This window comes from Mustelus asterias, chromosome 1, assembly GCF_964213995.1.
Source record: "Mustelus asterias chromosome 1, sMusAst1.hap1.1, whole genome shotgun sequence".
NCBI classification, from domain to species: domain Eukaryota; kingdom Metazoa; phylum Chordata; class Chondrichthyes; order Carcharhiniformes; family Triakidae; genus Mustelus; species Mustelus asterias.
Genome location: NC_135801.1, coordinates 41,138,967 through 41,155,584, shown reverse-complemented (window position 1 = coordinate 41,155,584; position 16,618 = coordinate 41,138,967). Strand labels below are relative to the sequence as shown.

Here is a 16,618-nt window from a genome sequence, read left to right as displayed (position 1 = left end):
TTAGATAAGAATGAAAACAGGAGATTAAAGTTCTTCCCACCTCCACGATAAAGAAGAGACGTTGGAAGAGGATGGTGTCATCAGCTGTATCAAAGGCTAGAGGGAAGTCAAGAAGGGTGAGGGGGGATAGCTTACCATTCACAGTCACATAGGATGTGTTTTGTAACTTTGACAAGAACCATTTCGTATTGCAACAGCAAGAGAACACTGAAGGGATATGAACATGGCGTTCTGGGAAAGAGGAACTAACAACACATACAAGGAGAGGAAAGGAAGGTTGGAGATGGAATGGTAGCTTGCAAGGATCGTGAGGTCAAGGGCTAAGGCAGGGAGGTGATGATAGATTTAGAAAGAGATAGTACCTGAACAGAGAGAAGCATTAACAATATCAGCTCGCATGGTACTCTAAGGGGAGATTAGGTGGTCAGAAGGTTTGGGCATCTTGGATCAAGGGAGTAGGATGAGAATCCCATGATCACCTCGAATTCAGAGAGACTGTGAGGGGAGTTAGGAGAGAAACCAGACAAAGATGCAATTTCATGGCAACGGCAGAGCGATACTTTAAAGAGGAAATTTGACCTGATGAGATAGGAAGCAGACGACAGAAGCAGCTGAGTGGATAGTCTCAATCTTCATGACAAAGATGTCTATACCTCTTGCACGTACTATTGAAGGTGAGGGTAAAGGAGACAGGCAGAGGTATTCAGGAGATGGTTTGTAATACAGGGAAGATGCCAGAGGTTATCTTTGCATTCCAAGATGGTTCTAGAATTGTGAACAGGATTGTGCTTCAAGTGTAGCAGTAACTCTGCATCAAAGTTGGAGGTGAGAGTGTAGTTGAGCAGATCAGTAACTGCATCAATGTTGTGGCAAACCCATCCTTCCAGGTTTGCCAACCTCAGAGTCAGCCCCATTCCCACTTGCTCCCCATCTCCAGGTTACTATCGAAACTACCGTAACAATCTCACCTCTGAGTCAGAAGGTTGTGAGCTCAAATCTCACTGACAGACTTCAGCACATAATCTTGACAGACCCTTCAGTACTTTACTGGTGAAGTGCTGCATTTGTCAGAGGTGTTGGCTTTCAGATGAGATTTTAAATCAAAGCTCTATCAGCCTGCTCCCATGGTAGTGTTTACAAAGAGCAGATAATTCTCGTGTTTGGCTAAATTTCAACCATTACCAACACCAGATAATCTGATTAATCAATCATTTGCTATTTGTGGAACTTTGCTGCATGTTACATTTATTCACATAGCAATGGTAACCACACTTCAAAAATAGGGCATCACAGTAGCACAATGGTTAGCACTGCTGCCTCACAACACCAGAGACCCAGGTTCGATTCCGACCTCAGGTCAGTGTGTGGAGTTTGCACATTTTCCCAGTGTCTGCATGGGTTTCTTCTGGGTGCTCTGGTTTCCTACCAAATTCCAAAGATGTGTGGGTTACTTTCATTGGCCATGCTAAATTGCTCCTTAGTGTCAGGGGGTTAGCGGGTAAATACTTGAGGTTACGGGGATAGGGCCTGTGTGGGATTGTAGTCGGTGCAGGCTCGATGGGCTGAATAGCCTCCTTCTGCACTGTAGAGATTCTATAATTCTACAGACTCTGAAGCACTTTGGATGTTAAAGCAATATCCAAACATGTGCTCAAATCCCCATAAAGAGATTGCATGTCATTTGGCCAGGAAGTCCAAATTTCTAAAAATGGAAACCATCCAAAACTTAAATTTAAGTTGCAAAATTCAAATAGTTCCATCTGTCCAAATAGTGACCCAGAAATAGTGAGAAGTATTTAAATCACTTTTAAGTTTTTGGATATACTGTAGTACTGATCCATCTCAAACACCCATGGGACCCCAAGAGTACCCCCACCCCCCAACTACACCTTACCCTCGACTAACCTCCACATCTCCCTGACCACCTACCAACCCCACCCCTGACTACACCCACATTCCCAAAATTAACTTCTTCAGGCCCCAAGTGTACCCTTATCCTCCCCACCCTCCAACTACCCACTCAACCTGTCTACCCTCCCCACCCCCCACCACTGACCACCCCAACACTGACTACCTGTTCCCATTCCCACAGACCACCAACACCACTGACCAGCCACCACTGACACCTCCCACCTCCATGGCTGATCCCCCACCTTCTCCCCACCGAACACCAAACCCCCCAAAACCTGCTAGTTTTTCAAGAACAATCAAGAACTATATCTGATTGTCGATATAGTTGAAGTAGAGAATGCCAATGTCAATTGGTAACCAGTATCATTGATCATGACAAGGAACATCAACATGCTTTATTTTAGTTCTCTGTGGGACTCCAGCACACCTCTCCAGTCAGACACTTTGTCAGTGAACTTGACACACTCCACAATTTGAAATGAAATCATTTATCCAGTGAACTAGATTAATTGAGTCTCATTTGTAGAAACCTGATCTGTTTTAATTAAACTGACTGTAGACTGTGATAACCTGAGGTTCTCAGTGGCCAGGACAATTACCATGGGATGGATGGCGGTCTTGAAGGTTCGCTGTGTCAGCAATTCCCACCTAATGACCAATAGAGTAATGATAGCCATGACATTGGTATGTGATCATGGACCATCAATGTAAATGCAATATGATAAACTACGTTACCTGCAGGTGAGAACAGCAAAAGGTTATAATTATAATCATACTTAATGATGTCATTAACATCAGCTTATATCTTTCCTTTCTCCTTTGCAGGTACTTAAGCAACAATCATATAATGTTCCTGCCGGCCAGAGTCTTTGAAGATCTCCAGCAAGTCCAATGGCTGTAGGTTCTTATACTTGTCTCCTGAATATTGATAAAAGCTTTGCCAAGATGGTTTTCCTCCCCTTTGCACTCCCATTACGAAGTGCAATTTATCTGACATGAAGAGCGAAATTCTCCAGCCTCCCAGCTGCTTGTTTCCCGCCGGTGGGAGGTGGCGCATTGTTTGCTAGCATTGGGATTCTCTGGTCCCGCCACTGACAATGGTAATTCCTACTGATGTCACTCCACACGGTGGGAAACCCGCGGGCGGGGGTGAGCTGCCGGTGGGAATGGAGAATTGCGCCGAAATGAACGGCCAGAGAATTCCGGACGTCATGAACCCAGTGAGCCCCAGTGCAGCTGCAGAATGTTCTGGCTGCTGCAGTCCAAAAACAAACAACCTCTCAATGCCGAAAAAGGTGAGTGCGATTCTGCGATTTCGTTTGCCCCACTACCAGAGACTAGAGAATAGAGAATTTGGCGCTTAGTCAAATCTCCATTCACTGCAGTGGCACCGGAGAATCCCAGCCGCGGATGAAGTCGGAGGTTTCTGGTGGATGGTTTCACTGGCTGGGACAGTTAAGTCCTGCTGAATCTTCCATTCTAAATCAGGTCTGCATAGAGCATGAAACAGCGTTCTAACTGGGTACTTTCTAATGGGCACGCACTCAACAATCCTGTAGGAAAATCATGTTGGTCAGGCAATTACACCCGTCCTGCTTCATTTACCTATTTGGAACAAAAATGTACCACCCTTGAAGCAAATCCCCAGAAAATCCACAAATACTTTAAAGGAGAAGATGTAACATGAAAGGCCTGACCCTATTTTCTCAGCTTTTCTTAGGGAAACTGAATGGTCCCTGGTCAAAAACAAGGGGGAATCAGTTCCCTTATGTATAGTATGGTATTTCAACCAAGCATATCGTGTACAACTTTACACTGATCCTTTTGATGAGACTATATACAGAGTGACAGAATAGAGACTGAAGAGCATAGACCAGCTCTCTAAGAAGGAGCAACCATCCATGGCTAACAAAGGATATTAAAAATGCTATCAAATTGGATGAAAGGACACACAATGTTGCAAAGATTAGTGGCAGACCAGAAGATTGGGAAGATTCTTAGAAACTAGTGAGGGTTGAAGAAAAAAATATAAAGGGGGGAAAGTAGATTATGAGAATAAATTAGCAAGAAACATAAAACCAGACAGTAATAGTTTCTGCAGACGCATAAAAAGGAAGAGAGTAGCTAAAGAAAACATTGGTCTTTTCAAGGATGAGATTGGGGAATCTGCAATAGAAAAGAAGGAAATGGCAAAGATTTTGAACAAGTCATTTGTGAGGGGGATTTTCTGGCCCTTCCGCAGCATGTTTCTCACAGCGGGAGGTGGCATGCAATTCACCAGCGGCAGCATCTTCTGGTATTTCCCATTGACAATAAATGTCAAGCTAATGGAAGAGAGAGAGAGAGAGAGCATCAAGATAAATGTGCAATTTTCAGCTTGGCAAATTCTAACTGGCAGAGTGCTACAGGGATCAGTCCAGATGCTCCTACTGCTTAATGAATTTCTTGGACTAAGGGGCTGCATTATTGTAGTCACTTTGCTGACAGTACAATGATTGGTGGGAAATTAAGTTGGAAGGAGGACACAAAGGGTTGGATTTTACGGGAGGCATAGTCCTTGTGCTCCCAACAAAAGGCCTGTGGGCAGCCTGCTCAACTGAAACCTGACTGCCCTGCAGCGATGTTATGCTGGGAACGGCCTTAATTTATTTGGTGTGGTATTTTTGCCCCACTTGGAAGAAAGTCTTGCCCTGGAGAGCTGCCTGTCAATCTAGTCAGCCAGAAGCTCTGTAGACCCAGCTTTGCCAGAATTGTGTAGTGACCAATACTGGAACGACAGCAATCCCTGAGAAGAAGTGTCATGGAACCCAGATTTTGGGTAAGTGTGGGGATTTTGGACAGACCTGTCTGGTAAACTCCAATGAAGTGGGTGAGGGGTGTAGGGAGGCCCTGCTTTAGAGGTCGGTGGGGTTTTAAAGGGGGTACAGTCTTAGTGGGGGACTCTTCAAAAGGAGGTACCTAAACCCTCCTCCTGCTGAACAGCAGTGTGAGTGGTGAAAGCTGCCAAGCTGCCCACCTTGCTTCTGCCTTCCTCTGCTGCACATATTATAATGGTAGAGGTCGAATGAGGTCCTTAGGTGGCTATTAATTGGCCACCTAAGGGCCTCAATTGGCCCAAGGACTGCCTGACCTCTGACACGCCTATCATAATATGGGAGACAGGTTGGGTGTGGACAGGAAAGTGATGAGCAGGCCACTTATTTTATAAGTCTCGCCTGCCTAGAAATGCACCAGCAGGGGGCTGTGAAATTCAGCCCAAAGAGTCTGAAAAGGGATACAGTTAAGGCGAAAATTGGGCAGATAGAGTATAATGTGGGAAAATGTGAGGTAAGAATAATAGAAGAAAAAATATTACTATTGACCTGGTTCTGTCTGAAAGGGGCGACACAGTGACACAGTGGTTAGCACTGCTGCCTCACAGTGCCAGGGACCGTGGTTCAATTCCAGCCTCGGGTGACTGTCTATGTAGAGTTTGCACATTCTCCCCGTGTCTATGTGGGTTTCCTACAGGTGCTCCAGTTTCCTCCCACACTCCAAAGTGTGCAGGTTAGGTGGATTGGCCATGCTAAATTGCCCCTTAGTGTCCCAAGATGTGTAGGTTAGGGGTATTAGTGGGGTAAATACTTGGGGTTACAGGGAACAGGTCTGGGTGGGATTGCCCCTTAGTGTCAGGGAGATTACGTGGGGTTACAAGGATAGGGCCTGGGTGAGATTGTTGTCAGTGCAGACCTGATGGGCAGAATGGCCTATTTTCTGCACTGTAGGGTTCTAATTCTGCCAGGTCTGCTCCATTAGGAGCAGGTTGAGCGTGACTTGAGTACATCCCTGCAAGGTTAGATTTGATTTTGTTTCCAAGTTGCCATGCATGCGGACATTGTGAGTGCTTGGGAAAAATCTCATTTCTACTTGCAGGTGCCTGAGCTCGCAGGAAACAGGTTCTAATGTGCGCACATCTCCACACATTTAGTACCAGGGCTCCCTGTATCAGCAAAGTTTGGTGCATGCAAAGGATCAAACCACCAGCAGGGTGAACGTTAAGTAGGGCAATTTTATCCAGCAATCAAAAATCAAAGTCTGTCAGTTTGAAGTACAGTTGCCTGTTTCCAAAAAAGAACCGGGGCCTGCCCACCAGCAGAAGATAGAAAATGAAACAATAAAGGAAATGTCTCAGCAGCTTACTCTGTCTGGAATCTGTTAACTATCAGATTGCCACGGGCTTCTCTGCTGTGCGTACCCTTCCAATGGCCTCTGCATGTTCCTCCGTGACATCCTGGTCCTCATCAGCATCATCCCATTCACCATCCTCATCATCTCAGGAGAAATCTCACTCCTCCATGTCTCCCTCAGTTAAAACATTCCCCCCTTAATTGTGCAAGGTTTGCAGCGTGCAGTAGACAATGATGATCCAGGACACACTCTGGTGAGTGCTGGAAAGCCCCACCTACGCGCTGCAAACATCTGAACCTCAGCTATTGAAGTCTGTTCAATTGCTGACCTTGTGAAGGATGTACACCATTATTGCTCTCTTCAGCAGCACCCTGAGAACAGCAAAGTGGTGTCATAGAAGCCAGGTCTTCTGGGGTTGCCCCAAATTGCCCTGCAATCGTCGAGGTCCTTCAAGAAACTGTGGAGTGGGAGTGGGTCAAAATGGAAGCATTGTGAGAGCTCTCTGGGAACCAAGCACGAATCTGCTGCATTTGCCTTCTGCAATCACATTTGAGTCACATAGTCAGAGATGGAAACCTTTCGCAGTGATGAATGCAACTAGCTATTGCCACAGAACAATCAAGGCCATGTGTGTGGTGAATAGTCCTTTGCACTTGCAGGAAACTGGAGATTGCTGCAAAACGCAAGGCTCTTGGCAGCCTGGCTTTCACGATCCGTGGGAAGTGGACAAATTGCTGTGTTTTACTGCAGAGAGCATCTCTCACCCCCCAGATTCACTTGTATGTCACTGACTGGGAGATGACACACAGATCCGCAGCAGAGCACTGGAAGGAGCAACTGGCAAAGAAGTTTAAGGCAGCGGTGAGCTTTAATGTCACCACCATTGGATTGCTTCCAAGCCCAAGCAGCTGCAAGTCATCGTGGAGAAACTGGCAAATGTGTGCAGCCACATCCCAGGACATACAAAGGCAGTTCTGGCATTACCTTTTGCTCATTGAAGATAGCCGCACAACCCATGATCTACCCATGGTCGGGCCAATGCTCACCCGGCAAACTAGTCCTTGGTCGCCAGCATCCTGACCTTCCTGAGACTCCATAGCCTCTTTCTGCGACAGGTCCTCTTCCTCATTATCTGGACAAGAGCCAGTAGAAGATTGCTTGGAGCTTAGTGAATCTGTGAATGAATTGCAGGAATCAATCTAGTATGTTCTTTTCAGGTATGCCACCATCTCCGAGCCACCAAGCAAGTGGTAGGCCCTGTGTCTGGCTTCTGTCAAGACAGTCATCCCCATCCCACCCCTTCCAGGTGAAGGACATCCTGGAGGACAATAGGTGGGTGTTCCTCCCATTCATACATGACTAGCATGGAGACATTGCTCTTTGACTAGAATAATGCTGTGGTAGCGTGGCCCCTTTAATGAGCAATCCTTCATGGACGCATGACCAGGCCAGAGCCAATGGAGCACGAGCATGTGAAACTGGGCCAATCAAGAGCAAAGGTGAGCTTTCCTGGGATTGAAGGGCTTCACTTAGAGTCAGGGCACTGTTTGGAGTAGACCTGTATAGTTGTGCTGTTAAACCTGTTGTTGTACATAGTTCAATAAATCGCCTCGAGTTATTACACTAGCATATGTGAGAACCCTCCCTCGGACATTATTTAACAGCCTCCATTAATCTCAAGACTTTATAGCGAGACCATTGCCTTGGTAGCATAGAAAGACTTGCCACGTGAGCCCTTGTCAGCCAAGACCGTTCACTGGCAGAATGGAGGTTTGGAGAACTGCTTCATTGCCTGGATAGTTAACCATGTAGATAACAAGACTCAACTCCAGGGTCATTTTCTCAAGCCCTACATTGGATACTGATTTTTTTCTTGATTTTTTTTGTCAGCAAGTGACTTTCAATTAAATATTACAATCAATGCTTCATATTGGAAGTTGAGAATCTCAATTACTGAAATTTCCTGATTATATATCTTCATCACTAATTGAACCATATTTTACAGAGATAACCATTGATAAATCATAAGTAGAGTGGACATAATAACCTTCAATAGGTTAAGGATTGCACAGACCTAAAAATGGGTAGCTTGAACTTTATTGTTAGTCTGCATTAAGCCAACTTGCTCATTTTAATGCTGCCAGTTGACACTCTGACACCGAGGGCCCTATTTTACCATTATGATTCTAAGTGCTGGGCAGACTTGAAACTGAGAGTGCTTCAGATCCGACTATTAGACCCGTTCTCAGGCGCCCCCATAGGACTCTGCCTGAAAAAATATCAGCAATTCCGAATCACGCTGCACAAGTCTATGGGTGGGGCTTAACATGCCCAAAATCCTGCAACTCCGATTGGCGCCTCCAACTGCGCATGCGCAGAAAAAGAAATGATAGAATGCGGCTCAACTGCCACATTGCTCCCTGGCCAGATAATACCTTCCCCTGGCCCCCACAGACATTACCCCACCCCCACAACATTACTGACCCCCTTATTCCCCCCATCCTCTCTGCCACCCAGAATGATTGCGGGCTCCTTCCCCCACTCCAAAGATCTCAGGTAGAGTGGCAGTGGACCCCTCTCCCCCCTCACTGATCTCAGGCAGAGTGGCAGCGGACCCCCCCTTCGCCCTCACTGATCTCAGACAGAGTGGCAGCAGACCCCCCCTCCCCCCCACTGATCACAGGCAGAGTGGCAGCGGACCCCCCCTTCCCCCTCACTGATCACAGGCAGTGCGGCAGCAGACCCCCCCCCCATTCCCCTTTGTTGATCTCAGGCAGAGTGGCAGCAGACACCGCCCTCCTCCCCCCAACCGATCTCAAGCAGAGAGCCATCAGAAGCTGAGCACTTAGAACATAGAACATAGAACATTACAGCGCAGAACAGGCCCTTCGGCCCACGATGTTGCACCGACCAGTTAAAAAAAAAACTGTGACCCTCCAACCTAAACCAATTTCTTTTCGTCCATGAACCTATCTACGGATCTCTTAAACGCCCCCAAACTAGGCGCATTTACAACTGATGCTGGCAGGGCATTCCAATCCCTCACCACCCTCTGGGTAAAGAACCTACCCCTGACATCGGTTCTATAACTACCCCCCCTCAATTTAAAGCCATGCCCCCTCGTGCTGGATTTCTCCATCAGAGGAAAAAGGCTATCACTATCCACCCTATCTAAACCTCTAATCATCTTATATGTTTCAATAAGATCCCCTCTTAGCCGCCGCCTTTCCAGCGAAAACAATCCCAAATCCCTCAGCCTCTCCTCATAGGATCTCCCCTCCATACCAGGCAACATCCTGGTAAACCTCCTCTGCACCCTCTCCAAAGCCTCCACATCCTTCCTGTAATGTGGGGACCAGAACTGCACACAGTACTCCAAGTGCGGCCGCACCAGAGTTGTGTACAGTTGCAACATAACGCTACGACTCCTAAATTCAATCCCCCTACCAATAAACGCCAAGACACCATATGCCTTCTTAACAACCTTATCTACTTGATTCCCAACTTTCAGGGATCTATGCACACATACACCTAGATCCCTCTGCTCCTCCACACTATTCAAAGTCCTCCCGTTAGCCCTATACTCAACACATCTGTTATTCCTACCAAAGTGAATTACCTCACACTTCTCCGCATTAAACTCCATCCGCCACCTCTCGGCCCAACTTTGCAACCTGTCTAAGTCTTCCTGCAAACTACGACACCCTTCCTCACTGTCTACCACACCACCGACTTTGGTGTCATCAGCAAATTTGCTAATCCACCCAACTATACCCTCATCCAGATCATTAATAAATATTACAAACAGCAGTGGCCCCAAAACAGATCCCTGAGGTACACCACTTGTAACCGCACTCCATGATGAATATTTACTATCAACCACCACCCTCTGTTTCCTATCCGCTAGCCAATTCCTGATCCAATTTCCTAGATCACCCCCAATCCCATACATCTGCATTTTCTGCAGAAGCCTACCATGGTGAACCTTATCAAACGCCTTACTAAAATCCATATATACCACGTCCACTGCCTTGCCCCCATCCACCTCCTTGGTCACTTTCTCAAAAAACTCAATAAGGTTAGTAAGGCACGACCTACCTGCCACAAAACCATGCTGACTATCACCTATCAATTCATTACTCTCCAAATAACTATAAATCCTATCCCTTATAATTTTTTCCAACATCTTGCCGACAACAGAAGTGAGACTCACCGGTCTATAATTCCCGGGGAAGTCTCTGTTCCCCTTCTTAAACAATGGGACAACATTCGCTAACCTCCAATCTTCTGGTACTATACCAGAGGCCAACGACGACCTGAAGATCAGAGCCAGAGGCTCTGCAATCACTTCTCTTGCCTCCCAGAGAATCCTTGGATAAATCCCATCCGGACCAGGGGATTTATCTATTTTCTTATGGATATGACCATAAGAAACCTCTCTGGGCTGCAGAGGCGGACAGGGTAAGAAGCAGGGAAACTGAGGCTATACAAAGCCTTGAGTAAAAGGTAGAGGAGTCTGTCCAAGTTCTGAAAGTTATCATTGCTGCAGCATGTGAGTTCTTGGCTGCCTCCATGAAAAAGCTGGTGCCTGCCACAGAGAGCCAGTCCAGAGATACTCAGTAGCTGCCAGATATGTGTTCAGACCTACATTCTGTTAGTCTAGCCATGGGCTCAATCAGTGATGGCTATGAGAGAGGGGGACAAAGCATCTTGATGTTCCTTCTCCTCTTGGAGCTGCAGATTAATCTGCTGGGATAATTAAAGAAGCACTCAAGAAACAACTGCTGCATGGATGTTTAAATTTAGGTACGAATCTGGCTAATTGTCTGCTGGAGCAAAGAACAACCATGCATTCTGCTACAGAGTATTTACCTGATGAACTTTTGATGAAGAGAATGTTAAAGACATGTTTGAGTTTAGTTCTACCACATTTGACTGTTAAAGTTGAATGCAGTTGATCAAAAATACACAGTCTAATAATGATGGTTTCAGTTATCAGGGGAGGCTGGATAGACTGGGACATTTTTCTCTGGAGCGTAGAAGGCTGAGGGGTGATCTTATAGAGGTCTATAAAATAATGAGGAGCATAGATCAGCTAGATAGTCAATATCTTTTCCCAAAGGTAGGAGAGTCTAAAACTAGAGGGCATAGGTTTAAGGTGAGAGGGGAGAGACACAAAAGTGTCTAGAGGGGCAATTCTTTCACACAGAGGGTGATGAGTGTCTGGAACAAGCTGCCAGAGGTAGTAGCAGAGGCGGGTACAATTTTGTCTTTTAAAAAGCATTTAGACAGTTACATGGGTAAGATTTGTATAGAGGGATATGGGCCAAATGCGGGCAATTGGGACTAGCTTAGGGGTTTTAAAAAAAAGGGCGGCAAGGACAAGTTGGGCCGAAGAGCCTGTTTCCATGCTATAAACCTCTATGACTCTGTGCCAATATTGCAGTGTTTGATAAATTCTTCAATGCCACAATGTACTCACCAACTGTTTAACTACCAAATCTGTAGTGTTCTGCTATCTCTGGTGGCTTCGAGTTGGCGTGCTCCTCCAAATTGATGATAAATTTTGAGTGGCACATCATGGCTTTCTTGGAAGCAATAAGGTTTGTTAGTGTGATGTACACTTCCAAATCAATCTCTGTTAACAAAATTGATTCCTTGCGCTCAAGAATTGCCTTTCATCTTTGAGTTCCAACATCTTAACAACCCTATAAAACATGTCTATTCTTTCAATGTATGAACCAAATAGTTCTCAGGGATTTTCATATATTCCCAGCCCTCCGATAAGTGCAATCATATTGTCACATTTCAAATTCCTGAGTGACCCAATAAACATTTTACTGCGATAGAAACAGAAAATGCTGGAAATACTCAGCAGGTCAGGCAGTAGTGGAAAGAGAAACTGAGTTAACATTTCGGATCGAACTGGGAAAAGTTAGAGAGGTAATAGGTTTTAAGCAAGGGGCAGGTGTGACAAGGACAAAAAGAAGGTGTGTGATTGGGTGGAACACAGGAGAGATTGAATGACAGAAGAGTTAGTCCTCCAGAGCTCAAGCAAACGGTGATGGAGCAGGAAAATAAACAAAATATGTGCCCATAGGAGGTGTGCTGCTGACTGAAAGCAAAAATAAGAGAAAAATCAAAACATGAAAGAAGAAACAAAATAAAGAGGCAGAGTTTATAGAGATAGAGGTTAGGTTTGCTTCATCAGAACTAATTTCCCCAAAAGCCAATCCAGTCAAATAAGATGGACACTAGGACCCTGCAGCAGCCCATTCGACTGAGTGCAGTATCAGGAATGGGGAGGCGCAACACAATCTGGTCAAAATCTCCACCATCCAAGCAAATGAATTTGTTCATCACAGGCCCCACTGCTGTTTGTTGCCAATATTTTTAAACTTAGATTCACTGTGATGGCAAAATCTGCCACATGAATGCTGCCGTTGATCCCGACTCGGGCCTAAGAATGCTGTCACCAGATCCAACCCTGACCTCAGCTTCCCCAATCCCGACCCCAGCTTCCCAATTCCAAGCCAATCCTGAGTGCCACCACAACTGACCACGAGCCTTTCCCCGCTGGACCACCCAGCTTCCAGAGTCCTGCTGGACTCCCTCACCACCAGTGATCCTCCAACAGATCATCCCCATACCCACCTTGGAGATTTCATTACATGACTTTCCCCCCAAGCTCCATCCAATAATTGGCTAACGCATCCATCCTTGTGACGCACTGCATCAATGCCAATTGGAAGCAAAAAGACTCATTACCCAATTAGATGATGCTGGACTGTCAGCCAAACAGCATTTTGCCCCCAATTTCAATATCTGGTGAAGGGAAATGTTCAAAGCAAATGACAAAAAATTAATATGTTTACTGTCCTGATTATTTTTCTCCAGGCTGGCACAGAGCTTTGTCCTGGAGATTGATCACCAATTCCAAGAGACACCAAGCCAATCCTGGAGGGTTAGCAACCCAACTGGACCTCACAACCCCAACCACCCAGCTGCTGAAGCTGGATAGCTTTCAGAGAGCAGAGTACCAGACAGTGCTTCTACTTCTTTTGGCTCAATGTTCGCTATAGACTGCACATTCACAACAGCACAATGTGCACGGAGAGACACCAAAAATCTCCTCAGTTGCTGCTGAGAGGAATCTGGGACAAATGGTGTCCCTGGAAGCCCACACAAAGGACAGGGGACAGGAAGGCAAATTCTGAGACAATCTGGAAAATCCAGGACGGTTGGTCACCCTGGTTACATATTAGGATGGTAGTCATGATGTGGAGATGCCGGCGTTGGACTGGGGTAAGCACAGTAAGAAGTCTCACAACACCAGGTTAAAGTCCAACAGGTTTATTTGGTAACAAATACCATAAGCTTTCGGAGCTTGCTGCACTGTTGGAGAACAGAGACCACTCCATCTGACGAAGGAGCAGCAAGCTCCGAAAGCTTATGGTATTTGCTACCAAATAAACCTGTTGGACTTTAACCTGGTGTTGTGAGACTTCTTACTGTACATATTAGGAGGCACTTACAAGAATACAAATACCCAGATGTCCAGGTCAAGTGTTTAATGTCATTGTGCACTGTGCATGTTTATAACATATTGCAAGCTACAAGGGCTGTTCGTTCTAAAGTGCATGATCGATTGGTGATTAAGAACCTGGTTTGCCTGGAATGTAGGCTGTTTAAAAAAATGTCATCAATCAGTTCTAGTTTGTTGAAATGCAACATAACTAGAGAGGCAAATAAGAGAGGGTACAGGAGACATCTCAATATGGTTCATACCCAAAACTCTTACCCTAAGCGTATTAAATGTTGGCTCCTAGTTGGTTATAGTTTGTCCCAATCATACTATTTCAGACTTAGTCCTTTACTTAATAAAATCTAGTTCATGTGTATATATTTTTCGGAAGTCCCTTTAGTTGTGCAGAAGTAACTTCTATCAAATTCATTCTTTCAGAATTCTTGAAAACAATCGGATCCAAAAGATTACCTCGAAAACTTTCATGGGACTGAAGTCAGTCGTTCTCCTGTAAGTTCTGGTGTTAAGCTATACAGCGTCAAACAACTTAAATAATGGTCCATCATTTATTGATGTGAACTGATTGTTGATGGCTCTGTTTTTCTAGAGCACTGCTGAACAATTCCTTCCATCAGCTGCCTAGTAAACCGATCTGTCAAGAGATGCCCAAATTAAACTGGCTGTAAGTAACCTCAGTTTTAATTCAAAATTGCATTGAAGTCTCAACCTGTTTAGTGACTCTGTTTAGCTATCAGTTAAAAGAAGCTAGAAGAATCAAAAATAGTGTGTGCACCACAGAAAAAGTTACTCTGTCTTATCTAATATTCCTCACTTCAGTCTTGGTCAGAAAATCATGAGCATGTTCTTTATACCAATGTAATAAAATGCTCTTTTAATAACATATCGAGGGCGGCAAGAATCTTGTACAGCTACTGGTAGTGGGAAATTTCAGTGGGAGAGTGCACTTCATTGCACGGAAGTTGAAATGTCAGCTTCACAATGGCGGGATGAAAGTAGGGAATTAAGGCCGCAGTGGTTTGAAGGCAGATTGAGCTTCCCAGCAGCAAGCAAGGGGAGTTATTTTTAATGCATAAAAAAATCGAAGTGCCCAATGGGCAGGAATACAGGAGGCGGCTTGAACTGTGCTCGCCTTTCTTGTTCCTGCATTTATGCCTTGCGTATCCTTTTCTACCATAGACAAAACACACAGCTTCTTTAAATCGGCACTTCTTCTGGAAGTGACTCCCCCCAACATCTTCAGCACCCTTTACTACTCCTGGGCTGCAGACTGAATCTTTTATGATGTGGAGATGTTGGCGTTGGACGGGGGTGGGCACAGTAAGAAGTCTCACAACACCAGGTTAAAGTCCAGCAGGTTTATTTGGTATTATGAGCTTTCGGAGCACTGCTTCTTCATCAGGTGAGTCACCTGAAGAAGGAGCGACACTCCGAAAGCTTGTGATACCAAATAAACCTGTTGGACTATAACCTGGCGTTGTGAGACTTCTTACTGTATCTTTTCTATCTCTGCATTCTCTTGCTTTCTGCATTTCTCTGTTCATCAAACTCTGCTCTCAATCTTGGTGCCACTGACGCAAGCAGTTTCTTTCAAGATTGTGGACTTCCCTGCCCTACACACTTTTTTTTCCACTTTCCATATCTAGAGCAACCTCCAGCACCTTCTTCAGAGTTATCCTGACTCAGCCAACAGCTTCTTCTGTATTCACCCCACACACTAGACGGTCTCTTAACATGTCATTAAGGGCAGGCCCATATTCACAGTGTGCTGCTATTTTCTTTAGGCTATCCACAAAAGCTACTATCGCTTCTACAGGGGTTCTTGTAGTCAAATTCAATTTATACCTTGGCATAATTACCGAGGGCTTTGGATGGTAATGCCCTTTCACAAGATCTACGAACTCTGTAAAAGTCTTTGGGGGCTATCGTACTAAAAATAATCTAGGTGCCAAACAAGCGTGAAAATGGGAGAGAATCATGCCCCTTTTTTTGGCGAGCTCTCAGACACGATCTTATGTTCTGTGTACAAGTGAGCAATCTGTCCCTTTCCCCATCCCATCGCTGGCCTCCCCGGCCAATTGCTGATCTGATACCCAACCCCCCCCCCCCCCCCCCCCCCCACCTCCCCCCTGGTCAATCCCTGATTGCAGAGTGTGCAGCTCCCCTGCCTCCCCTTAGGCCCCACCCCCTTCAGGGCCCACCTCATTCCCTTAGGCCCCGCCCCTTGGCACTGCCCAGTGTCCAGTGGGCATTGCCAGGCTGACACCGGCAGGGTCCCAGGCTGGCACTACCCATAGAGCACCCAGGGGCCTCAATGTCTTCCGGTCCCACCAGCGAGGCCACCATATATGCTCCCCATTGGTGGGGGAACCATACGTGATCCTCACTGGCGAGGGCCTCCACCAGTGAGACCGTTAAGGCAAGCGAATTCAGACAATTCCATCCCGGGTTCAATAATCGTATTAAAATAAACTGATGAATATTTAAATCAGCTGATCACGCCAGCTTCACAGTGCCGGTGGTATTGCGAGGGGTGAGAAACTGGGTGCAAACCCGGTTTTGCTGCCTCTCTTGAGAGTTTGCCACGTTGGTCGACCAGCGGAACGAGCCGGTAAGATCGCCCCCTTTGTATCGGGCATCTGGAAATGTCAGACTCCATTAAATTGTAAGTTTGGGCTCCACAAACTAAGTAGGATAATCTTTCTCTCCTCCTCCCCCACTATTTTGTTTGCCTGGAAAAAGTACGGCTGACAATCAACATGTTGAATCCAATCTTTGGAGTTTGGATGAAACAGCTCTAATTTGCATTAAGAAGCATTTTGGTGAAGCACTGGTTGTAGACTGGCTTGACTTGAATTATTTGAACATGAGGTCTGTTTCTTCTTTTCCGCGACAATTAGAAGGCGCCATCCTCATCGCCAATATAATGTCTGAGTGATTGTCGACCAGCAGGTTTGAACAACAACAAACTATTTATTAGAATAACCATAACTATAT

The 16,618-nt window shown here is 45.7% G+C and overlaps 1 protein-coding gene across 1 annotated transcript in view; it reads left to right on the top strand.

The window, feature by feature from the left end:
• rxfp1 (relaxin family peptide receptor 1) overlaps nt 1-16,618 on the top strand; it is a 177,504-nt gene that overhangs the window by 87,674 nt on the left and 73,212 nt on the right. The window contains exons 9-11 of the mRNA XM_078233281.1: nt 2,737-2,808; nt 14,042-14,113; nt 14,211-14,285. Of these exons, the coding sequence (XP_078089407.1) occupies nt 2,737-2,808; nt 14,042-14,113; nt 14,211-14,285 (219 nt within the window). The remainder of the gene's footprint in view (nt 1-2,736; nt 2,809-14,041; nt 14,114-14,210; nt 14,286-16,618) is intronic.